This window comes from Vitis riparia, chromosome 14 (assembly GCF_004353265.1).
Source record: "Vitis riparia cultivar Riparia Gloire de Montpellier isolate 1030 chromosome 14, EGFV_Vit.rip_1.0, whole genome shotgun sequence".
NCBI lineage: Eukaryota > Viridiplantae > Streptophyta > Magnoliopsida > Vitales > Vitaceae > Vitis > Vitis riparia.
The window spans coordinates 8,341,491-8,353,421 of NC_048444.1; the positions used below are offsets into that span (position 1 = coordinate 8,341,491).

An 11,931-nucleotide genomic window follows, 5' to 3' on the forward strand; every position below is an offset into this window, starting at 1 on the left:
GAAAAAAAAAAAAAAAAAAGATTTACGAGGGAATGGAAAAGACAAGAGAAAAGAGAATAGAAAGAAAATAAACAGGGCAGGAAAGAGGGGAGACAGGGAGATGGGGAGATAGGAGATGCTGACAACCTATTCCTGTACTTGTTATTTATTTATTTAATTTATAAAATCTATTTTCCATTTGGATGGTGTAGATTCAAAGGCTTTCATCAATAGCTAGAAATCCCTAGAGGTATGGTCCCCACTTTTGCTATTGAAGAATTTTCCTTGTTATATAAATGCATTGTACTCCATGAATGGCCACTTTGCCTGAGTAAATTCACCAGAAAAGGTTAGTGCAGTAGTTAAGAGACTTTTCTCGGTACAGCTTTATGACTCCAAGAATGACATATCTTAGGCTAGCTTGGGTCAGATTGGCCCATTGTGAAATGGACTTGGACCGTCACAAAGCAGGAAGAGCTGTAATACTAAGTGAACATTAAAGCTGCCTCATTACCCATAATTCAAAACCACGCGTAACTCAACACAATGGGCAAAAGAAATTCATATGCTAATAAAGGAAAGATTTTCAGTCGAGAATTTCCGTGATGTTTGTTTTTTGATTGAATTGAAAAAATCAAAATATTTAATTTTTTCTATTCAGTTAAAAGTAACATGTTGATATCATCCAATATAATTAAATTGAACTTATTGATAATAAGTTCATTTTAGTTATGTTAGATGATGTCAACATGTTACTTTTAGTTGAATAGAAAAAGTTAAAATATTTGACTTTTTCTATTCAGTTAAAAAACAAACACCACCTAATACTTGTTAGGAAAAATCTCTACCTCTCATTTCTTCTTTACAAATAAATAACCTGCTCATAAAGTCCAAGAAATAAAATTATGATATATTTTTTCATCTAGGCTAATGTAAAATGTCTTATTAGAACAACTTATGAGTGTGCTATTTGACTATTTCAATCATATTTATGCTAAATAAGAAAAAAAAATTGCAAAAATCCAGATATCATTTACATTGAAAAAAAAAACATTTTTACTTTTTATATTAAGGTAATGTTTGTTTTTTGACTTAATTTAAAATAAAATTTAAAATTAAATAATATTTAATAATATTAAGTATTAAATTATTTATTTTTTAATATTTCATTTCTATTAAATACTATTTTTTTAAAAAAAAAAAACTAATAGATTACTTTTAATATTAAAAAAATTGGGAGCAAAAAAATTTGAAAAAAGAAAAAAAAATCTGAAATTTGAAATGGGAAAACAAGCTCAACAACACCCAAGTGATAAAAAATTGACACGTAATAAAGTAAAAATAATATTTTCTTTTATTTATTTATTTTGTAGTTAAAAGGGTATAAAGTTAAGTCTTATTTTGGTTATTATTGAGGTTTTTAGATTTATGTGGTCAAGTGTATTCAAAGACTTTCAAAAGCAGGGGCCAAACTCAACTTTAATCTTATTAGGGGGAAAATTCCTGGAAGCAGCTACCAAGGAAGACTCGAGCCCAGCGGAAAACGTGAGGGGCAGCGCCTCTCATAATGTCGGTTTCATCGATTTCTACTATGATTTGTAATCCAAACTAACGACGCCTTTCTCCCAAGGAATATCCTCAACCACTAAAATTGGTGATGCTTCATAGTTGATTCCCCACCCACCCAACTACACAAATTAATCTCCCACTCTTTCCCCACTAAAATATGAATCTAAGTGATTTATAGTCGAGGGGTAATTTCGGCAAGTTTATTTGGCCCAATCTCCTCCTAGCTTTAATAATTCAAGCCCAATCCAATTTAATATTTTTATAATATTTAATTATTTATAACTTGATTTATTTTTTATTTTTTTTTAAAATGTATAATTTTGTATTTATGTTTTAATTGTTATCTTGAAATATTATTTAATTTATTATTTGACTTTTGATATAAATATATTTAATTTTGTTAAAAAATATTATGGATAAATTTTGAATTATACCATCAAATAAATTTGATCAAACTTACTTGATTGAATATTTTAAGTCATAGGTCGTATAGAGCTCATATTAATTGATTTATAACCCTAATTTTCATATATGATGGATTTCTAATTTATATTTATGATTTATTTATGGGATTTGGCTTTGGAGTATCAACCAAAGGGAATTAGAAATTAAACCCACAATAATGTATTAATAATTAGAGAATTTTGTTAAATGAGCTACAACTTGCACCATGACACCCATTATTTGTATGTTCGTTAAACGGCGTCGTATCAAGGAATTTATATGATTGAAACGACGTCGTTAATGATAGGCGAACCCAGAGATACCCAAATGCCGAAAGGGCCTCTTCTCTAGTAAGAGTAGAGGAAGAAAGGACGACTGCCCCATTTTCCGATCTTCTCTCTCACCATCCGAGACTTTCAGGAAAGGAAAACACAGACTGATATGGCGGACAGAGAAGAAGATCCACAGAGGTTGAAGAAGATAGCCGCGGCGGCGTACGACTACGAGAACGACCCAAGATGGGCAGACTACTGGTCCAACATCCTCATCCCTCCCCACATGGCCTCTCGCTCAGATGTTCGCGAACACTTTAAGCGCAAGTTCTACCAGCGTTTTATCGTCCGTACACTTCCTCGTCTTTAACCCCCTTCTTTTGTTTAGTTTCCTTTCACTTGTCCATACATCTAGATATGCCTATAATTGTGTTTGCAGATGTGTATTTGTGTTGTATGTAAGTCTTTATGTATTCTTCTTGATCCTATGAGATTTTTTTCTTTGCACTCTTGTATGCGGTCGTTTGGAGATTCCTATCCGGGTCGTTACGGATTTCTGGGGTTTTGGTTTCTAGCAATTGGGTTGAGTTGGATTTTATTTTTTCCCATTCATTACTTCCCACTGTTTCTGTTTCTGTTTTTGGGCATCTGAAGTATCGGTTTTTTCTTTTCTTTATATGGCTTCTTTGAATTAGATCGTATCTCTGATGAATTTCTTTCGTTTTGTCTGTCTTCCATGTGGGTTTCAATTCTCTGTCAGTCGGGTTTGTGGATTTTTTATTTTTGGACCTGTTCTTCATGATTTTATTGGAATTAGAGCTACACCTCGTTAATCTCATCTCACCTGTTTTGGGTTTTTGTTTTTGGGCTTTGATTCTTGGAATCTGAAATGAGAGTTTTAGAAATTTGTTGGCGCATTTGAAAATATGAAAAATTTCATTTTCTTGTTTGTGTTCTTGATTTTATATTTTTTGTAACGGTTGAACTGAAAGTCTGATTGAGTTTTATCTTTTTTTTTTTTTTTTATTTCCCTTAGCCTTCGCACCTTTGATTCTTGGACTTTTAAAATAGGTATTTGTTTGATTCATTTTCCATAATGTTTAGCATCATAGTTTCCGTGCATATATATTTTTTGATTGTATGAATCTAGTGGAACTAGAACTGAACCCAATTGAGTCTCATTTGGGTTTTATTTCTTCCACTTATGGTACTTGATTCTTGGACACAAAAGATTGGTTTTCCATGTATTTTGTTTTTGTGCTGCTGAGAAATTCTTTACTCTTCTATTTTTGTTTAAATATTTTTTTGTAGTTTTATTTCCTATATTTCTTATTTTTGCAGTTTTGAAATTTTTTCTTATTTGTTTTTATGGTTGAGGATTTGGTCTTTGGGTTTCTTTGATGGTTTTACCTCTGATTGTGATGCTTTTGGCTTCTTCTTGGTAAGCTGTTACCTTGGGATTAGAAACCAGCATAGGTAGCTTCCCTTCTCCATTATAGGTTTGGTGGTTGACCTCTCAGGTTTTGGATTTTGATTTCATAGAATGGCATGTTGTGATTCTCAAAGTCAGCTTATGGGGGAATTCATGTGTTATCTTCTTCTCCTCATTCCTTTGAGTGTGCCCTTATATGGATTTCAACTTGCAACACTCTTCCCTCCTAATTTTTTTCCCATGTTTAATCCACACAACAGTTTGATTTCTGGACATATTTTTTAGAGTAGATCTTAAAGGTCTTACTAAAAAAAAGATCTTATAATTGTAGTGCAGATATCTCTTTTTTCTATTGATTTTGGTTCTTTTTGCGCTGAATGTTTCTTTTTCTCCTTGAAAACCTGACACTTCAGATAAGTTTTGCGCTTAGCCTGCCTTTAAATCCATATATTTGAGTCATGATGGTGTATTTGAAAGGCGGAGAATCTTTCCATTCCCACCTTATAAAAGGATAGGACTCCTGGTATTAGTATTAAAGACCTTTGCATGATTTCTGGTTTCCTGTGGATGGGGATTCATTAGATGAAGATGGCTTTCCAGTTAGTGTTTTCATCGACAGGTTGCTGTTAGCTCAGGGAATTTTTATTTTATTTTATTTTATTTTCTGTTTTTTCGCTTTTCTTTTTCTTGGTTTTACTTGGGGAGGGAGTAGGGGGAGAGGGTGCTGGGTGTGTCCTACTGGGTTCGCTTTGCTCTGGCACCTTTTAATTCTCCTCTTCTCTCTTTTTGATTCTTCGTTTATTCTTACTGCAAACTTGGAGCTGCTTGTTGTTCCAGTTCTTGATAATGTTTTCTTATGAAACTAGGAAAATCCTTTCATTTTAATCTGGAACATGTGTTTCCCCTCCCAGGGAGGGGTGTGCCTTTTAGGTTTTAATTTTAGGCATTTCACATGAACTTCATGGTTCTGTTTTTGAATGGTTGAGAATTCCCATTCACTTCTAAAAAGAATTCCCTTTTCCAAATTTTCTTCTGGCAAATTCTTTCCTGTTTTCATTCTTCTGGACATTTTTTTATTTTTTATTTTTATTTTCTTGTGAAACTAGAAATTAAACTTAAAATGTTTTGGTTTTCCTTCTCTTATTTGTGCTTGCTTTCTGTGTTTTATATTTGGACTTCCATGAAATGGGGTTCTGTTATTTTATTATTTCTCCAAGTAGTTCATTGTTCATCTTTTTCCCCTGCTTTAGATTATGTCCTTGTATCAGGTTTCAACATCCCTTCTTTCCTTTTACTAATATATCTATTCTTTTTAGACATGCTCGTGAATTGGGAATTAAACATTAAAATCTTGTTTGAATATCTGATTTGACATTTGCTTCTGGATCTTTATATACTTTAAATTGTAATGCTAAGATTCTCACCTTTTGGTTGGAAATTTTCTCCCTAGCTTCCTTTGAAAACGGTTTGGGTACTTTAGTGCATCTTCAGTTAGCGCGTTTAATATATCTATTTTGTGTTATATATATTGAAATTATTGCTTTGCATGTTTCAAAAAATGGGGTTAACTATAGGTTTGTGGAAAGGGAATGGGTATTTGAATACACAACTATACTTTTTGGGGTTTAATCATATCATGGAGTTAGAGACACATGCGAACTCATGCCGTTTGCATTCTAATTATTATATGGGCTTCTAGAGGCTTTTGGAAATATGTTGTTTTAATTTGGCATGTTTCTGCTACTCATCTAGCTTTATCTTACCTTTTGTCGCTTAGACAATGATTCTCTGATGATCCTTCACTTTGTTTGGAAAGCAGGATCCTGAGCTTGTGGTTGAGGCAATGTCTACGGGTAGTTCATCCTCGTCATCGTCATCAGCTGCAAGTGAGCAACCACGGGCACGTAACTCAGGTAGATAAATTCTTGTTTCTACTATGAAAATTGCAATAGAAAAGGAAAGAAAATACTGAATGTATATGTTCTGAACTTCTTTTGTTCTTCACTTGCTGGATTACTGTTTTATTGAACCCAATCCAATATATAATGTAGGGTCTGCTACCAGGACATCTGGGGCATCAGCAACTTCAGGCCCAACTCCAACTCCAGCTCCGACTTCCATGCGTTGGGATCGACAAACCATACAATTTTCTGTCAATGCTTGGGTAGAGTAAACTTTTCATGCATGCACAAACACAACACAACCCACTGTGGATTTTATTTCATGATTTTTTTCTCAGGCAGTCATGTTTTGCCCCTGGCATGAATCCAAATATGCTGAATAACATGTATACATATATACATATATATATATATATATATATATATATATATATATATATATATATATATATATATATATATATAAAAAACGAATAGGAATCTGAATATGATGAATTATGAAAGTATGGCTCAACTTTGATAAGCTTTGTTTTTTAATTAATTTTTTATTTATTTTATTATTTATTTTATCTCAACATTTCATGATTTACTTAATTTTTGCTTGGCTTGCGGCTTAATTATTTTTATCTGAATGTTTTCTTAATTTTCTTTGGTTACACATACTGATTCCTTGCATGTGACTAATTGGTGAATTTAATTGGTTTTATATACACAAACTATTATCTGTTTTTGGGTCAACGTATAACAACTTGTCTGATTAACTGTTTTTGTTGAATTTTAATCCTTTGAGATTGATTCCATCCCCCCTTTCCCCAACCAAAAAAATAAAATCCTTTTTTACTTGATCTCTTCATAAGTGGATGTGAAGAACAACTGTCATTTCTGTAGCAAACAAAATACTATTATAAGAGTGATGGAACTACTACTACAAGAGTGATGGAAGTAGATAAGTTATCAAGAACATCTCTATGACCTTATATTTTGACTTAAGTACCTAAATAAATCATTTTAGAATTTCTTGTTACTTGTTATGTCTGGATTTTCATTGTTTTATTTTATTAGAAACAATTGCAAGAGAAGGAGATTGCGTAGGGAGTAGCAGCCACCATGAATAAACAAAATCTGGTATTCAGTGATTTTATTGAATTGAATAGAATTTCAAATGATCCGTGGAAGTGATATATTAATACACTAAAAAGAAAAAAAGAAAAAAAAACCTTTTTGTGGTACTCTTGCAACATCTTTCATAAAAAACCCTTATGCATGCTTTTGTCGTGTAATTCTTTGGTTTATAGCTCAACATGAATTCAAAGTTGAGACATATGAAGTGGGATATTGAGAACAAGAACATATCTTTTCTTTAAATGTGAAATGGATCAATCTGATTTGGTTTTTCAATTTTTGTTGGTTCGTTGGGATGAAGGTCCTTCCTGTGGTCATCAATAATTCTCTCACCTGCTCTTTTAATGCTTAATATTTTACAGTTTCCTTTGGGGATCAAGAACAGTTAACTAAATATGCCCTAATTAACAAATCAATGCAATGGCCAATAAAAGAAAGGATAAACTGATGCAAGCCATGGTGAGCACTAGAAACAATCTGTTGGCCATTTTCCTGCTAAATGTTGAGAAACAATGTACACTGGATAAGTGCATTGTTGAAGATATATAGCTGCTGGAAGTGTTGAAAGGCCATGTTAATGAGTTTTTGAACCATTAATTTGTCCTTGCACGGTGTATTCTAGGTTACCATTTAATTGTGATTGAACCTTGCTTCAATACAAAACTTGTTTTTCATTCCTTAAAATGACCATTGTGAATTCTTTTACTTCAGTAATTCTTTAATCTTTCTGTCACCAAACTAGTGCACTATAATTGTTGTCGACAGTTTAATCATGGTTTTCTTAATTTGATTTCTGTCAAGGTTGGTATATTTTTGGACTTGAAATTTTTTTTGTTGCGAGGGTAGTTTATGGGCCATCACTGTTACTGCTTTCAAATATTATTGCCTCAAAGGAAAAAAAACAGAAGATCATCATGCAATGTAGTGATTTATTTTTTATTTTTTATTTTTTATTTTTATCATTTTAATTGTTTATTTTTTTAAATAAGATTTCAGCAGTTAAATTATTTTTATTTTATTTGTCATTGAAAGTTAGATGACCAATTTTCCTAATAGTATCAGAGCATCAGTTGGTGAGAGCTATGTGTTTGACCCTCCCTGCATATTATTTAGTTTCCCAATTTATTAAACCATTGTAAACCCAAAAGAGGCTGATTATGATTGTTTGCCTATGGGCCTATGTCACTCCATTTGCGGCTGTGGGGACGAATGTGTGGGGGAGTGTTAAAGAACATGATATGCATTGTGGATCCAAATCTTGCAAGCTTAAGCTTTTAGGATTTGGACCCATAATGTATCATGCGCTCTAATAGGAAGGATGTTGCTATCAAATATTACTGGCCATAAGGAATGATCACAGAAAATCATGCATGCTAGCGATGGTAAATCTAGTGCTATGTCCTGTTCACATGCCATTTTTCATTTAGTTGATATTGCCTTTTGTACTTTTTTGGTTTCCTCTGTAGGTGTTTGTTGTGGCTGTGCTGGCAATATTTCCAATTATACCTCGGAATCTTTCAAATAGGGCATATCGGCTATCATTTATGGGCACTGCATGTTCCTCTCTCTATTCTTTGTACTCACTATACGGGGTAATCTTACTGTACTCGTTTCATCATCTTTGTGATCATTTTTTTTTTGCATGTGATGCTGCTATCATTCTTCTATTGATTAGTCTGTATCTGCAGAAACCTAGGGCATGGAATTTGCAGGCTGTGCAAGTGTGGTTTCAGTCAGTAATCGCAACAAAGGATTTTATCTACTTCATTTACTGCCTTATGTTTGTAACATCACATCTTTACCTCAAATGTGAGCATTTCTGAGCCTCTAATTTTTGTTTCTTTCTCCATGTGTTTGAACCTATAGTGAGCTTTTTTACTCCATTACCTCCATAGAGCTGATGTTAAGCTTCATTGCAGTTGCTTTAATTCCCATTTTGTGCCGAGCTGTTGAACATGTTGCCAAGTTCCTTAGGCGCAATTTCACTCGTTCCTCCTTGTACAGGTAGGAGAAGCCTTATTTTTGTTTGTTTGTTTGTTTGTTTGTTTCCCCTTTCAAATGCAATTGTTTTATTAATTATTGTCTTTGAATTTATTTAAATTAGCATGTTTGTTTAAAGATTCCTCCTTTGCAGACAAGAACCATGGTTGAAACTGAAATCCTTGTTGGAGAGGTTTTGCTTTTCCATTTTTTTAATGTAAAAAAGTTTTTTATTAGGAAAGTTTCTTTATTTACCTTCCTATTTTGGTTTGTTTGACCATTTCAACAGTGCCAATTGGCATTGTAGGGCACACAGACAGACAAAAACAAACACTGCACACAAAAAACCAAGGATCCTAAGAACAATCTTATTCAAAATTCTAGAAGCCAGGATCTGGTTAGTTGTTTTTGAAGATTATCTATTATATACATGGACTGTGCTCCCATTGGCACTTTCTGTATGCATTTTTATTATCTATCAAGAAATGAAGAAAGAGAGAAAAACTAAAGAAAAAAGGAAGAAACATAAAAATAAAAATACAAGTCCTTTCACATTTTTTTAATTTGTTGGATTGCTAGAAGTACAAATTGGTGATGGGTTGCCAGCTTGAGGTCTAGGGTAATTCAACGTGGCAGAGAGGTTTCTTGAAACCCCATCATATAACTTAGGATTTGGAAATAGTTTTCTTTAACTTACATTTTTAATAAGCTGTTTATTTACTTGTTGTCTAGAAACATCATCTCTAGTATCACTTAATTAAACCCACTAGTATAAATGTTTAACATATCAATCATTTGTTGACAACCACCTTTTGAAATGTCTTTACCTAGCTTGGAGATACTTGAACATATTAGCTGTATTCTGTACCTTAAGATTGGTGGTTCTACAAAAGTGACACCTAGATACACACCCACACTTGATGCTACACCCAAGTTCATGTAATATAGACTAGTATTATATGCAAAGGGTTATTAGTGCTAATATCATTTTATGCTTAAGCCTGGATGTGAACTAAAAATGTATCTGGATAGCACCTCCTCAACCCTTGGTGTGAATGCTCCCCTTCCCTTATTTAGTTAATCACCGGTGGGCCTGGCATGGCTTGTTTGGAGTCATTCTTTCTCTTAAGAGACTTACTTGTTTTGTAGGACAAGAGGCTCTATCATTGTTCCAAAGCAATAAGTAGTCATTTTAGTTTTTATTTTAATTATTTAATTTTTCTGGTTGTCCAGGAAATACTTGGAAGAGCCTTGCGTCTGGGTGGAGTCAAATGCTACTACCCTCAGCATATTGTCTTCACACACTGAGATTGGTCTTGGCTTCCTTTTGATTCTCTCTCTGTTGTCGTGAGTTGCTCAATTCCTTCCCTTACCTTTTTTTTTTGTTTTATTTTTGATCCATTCTGTTTTCTCATTTTTTGGCATTTTTTTTCACCTTTTCAATTTCTCATAGGTTTTTAATTTTCATGTGCAGGTGGCAGCGCAACATAATACAAACTTTCATGTATTGGCAGGTTTGTTTTTGTTCTTTTTTGATATCTACTTTGGAGGAATTCCTACTCTTACGTAGGTTTACATTTGTGCTTAAAGGAGAAGGTTTTCATAAGGAGGTGATCAGTTTTTTGGTGTGGGGGAGGAATGGGAGGTTTTTGTCTGTTTTGTGCTTTGTTCTTATCTCATAACTTGGAAGTGTACTTTTTAGTTTTTACTATGGTAGACTTAGGATTTCTGTGGATCACTAGTTGGGTAATTCCTTTGCTTGGGATAGGTTGAGAATTTGAAACTTAACAAGAATTCGGGTCAGAATTGGGTTTAAGATACTGGTCTGTTTGGTCTTGAATATCAGTGTTTATTGCATATTCTATATCTTTTACTTATAAATGTATGCACCCACTCAGTTTCTGACATGGTCCACTCCAATGGGGTTGTTTTTAGGTAAAAACCTATTGAGGTTCTCCCTCAATTTTTCGGTCAGTTTGGGTTTTATGGTATTTAAGTACTTGGATTAGTCATGGGCACATGCATGTTGGTATTGCTTAGTATTGGCCATGGGATTCCTGTTGTATTATAAACATTATATTCGTTATGTTTAAGGTTTATTTAACAGAACCTCACAAAATGATGTTTTCCCTTGCAGCTGTTAAAGCTAATGTATCACGCACCTGTGACTGCTAGCTACCATCAAAGTGTGTGGAGTAAGATTGGGAGGACCATTAATCCGCTTGTCCACCGCTATGCCCCATTCCTAAGTACTCCAATTTCTGCAATTCAGAGATGGTGGTTCCGGTGAAGCCCAAAGGGAGGATGCTATGAGGAACAAGAAAATTGGGGGGTGTTCATGTGGGATATATACTACAAGTCTATAACCACCAGAACATTCCTTTTGAAGAAAAATTAGCTACGTGAACCGAAGCAGCCATCTAGCAAATAACCTCATAGTGCTTTTGCCCTTCTTCCTGTGACTGCTGTACTTACTTACCCACAGGGTATGGGTTTGATTAAAGAATTATCTTCCATTTAGTTTTATGGTCATGATAAATGGCACTATATCTGGAATCTATGCTGAACTAGAGGGGAAAGGCATTCCATTTACAAATTTTTTTAGCCCTGATTTGTGATGCTGTGAACACTGAAAAGGTTGTGTAGCAACTCACGGTTGTGGTGGTTGGGATGTGCCACTGCCACAAAGGCGATACTTTGATTGTTTTGTCAGTTCACAATTCTAGCCTTTTACTCCCATCAGTTTTGGTTGAAGTGTTAAAATTTGAATTGGACAAATGGTTGAATGATGTGTGTGCTTTTTTTTGTGTGTAACCAAGTGAAGAAAGAAAGTCGCCAATTTTGAGATATTTGTAGGTGTATGTGGTCATGATAGAAAATTGTTGTTTGGCATGTATCAGATTTGAATCTGTAGTGCCAAGGGTTTGTAAAAAAAAATGGAGTCTAATATCTTTAAAAATAAAAATAAGAAATATATTAAAACCATGCCTTATTTATATATTTATCCATGAAAAATGTTGTTATCAAAAGAAATGTCAAGGTGGATTTGAGATGGTAAGATATATTTTTAATGGAGATCAAGAGAGTTTTAAGTCATAAATTTATTTTAATAGGAAAAAAAAATACTAAATAATAATAATTTTCTTAAATATATGTGAACCATAAGTTTTTGACAAATAATCAAAAATTAAAATTTATTTTTGAGTGTGTTGATATTGAGCAAAAGAAAAAT

The 11,931-nt window shown here is 33.4% G+C and overlaps 1 protein-coding gene across 1 annotated transcript; it reads left to right on the plus strand.

The window, feature by feature from the left end:
- The first annotated feature begins 2,320 nt into the window (after nucleotides 1-2,320).
- Nucleotides 2,321-11,488, plus strand: LOC117930728 (transmembrane protein 33 homolog). Its single transcript, XM_034851390.1, has 9 exons — nucleotides 2,321-2,610; nucleotides 5,516-5,609; nucleotides 5,748-5,860; nucleotides 8,186-8,311; nucleotides 8,408-8,528; nucleotides 8,639-8,723; nucleotides 9,933-10,046; nucleotides 10,174-10,213; nucleotides 10,837-11,488. The coding sequence occupies exons 1-9, from the start codon at nucleotides 2,434-2,436 to the stop codon at nucleotides 10,987-10,989; spliced, it is 1,023 nt and encodes a 340-aa protein (XP_034707281.1). The 5' UTR covers nucleotides 2,321-2,433; the 3' UTR covers nucleotides 10,990-11,488.
- The last annotated feature ends 443 nt before the right edge of the window (nucleotides 11,489-11,931 follow it).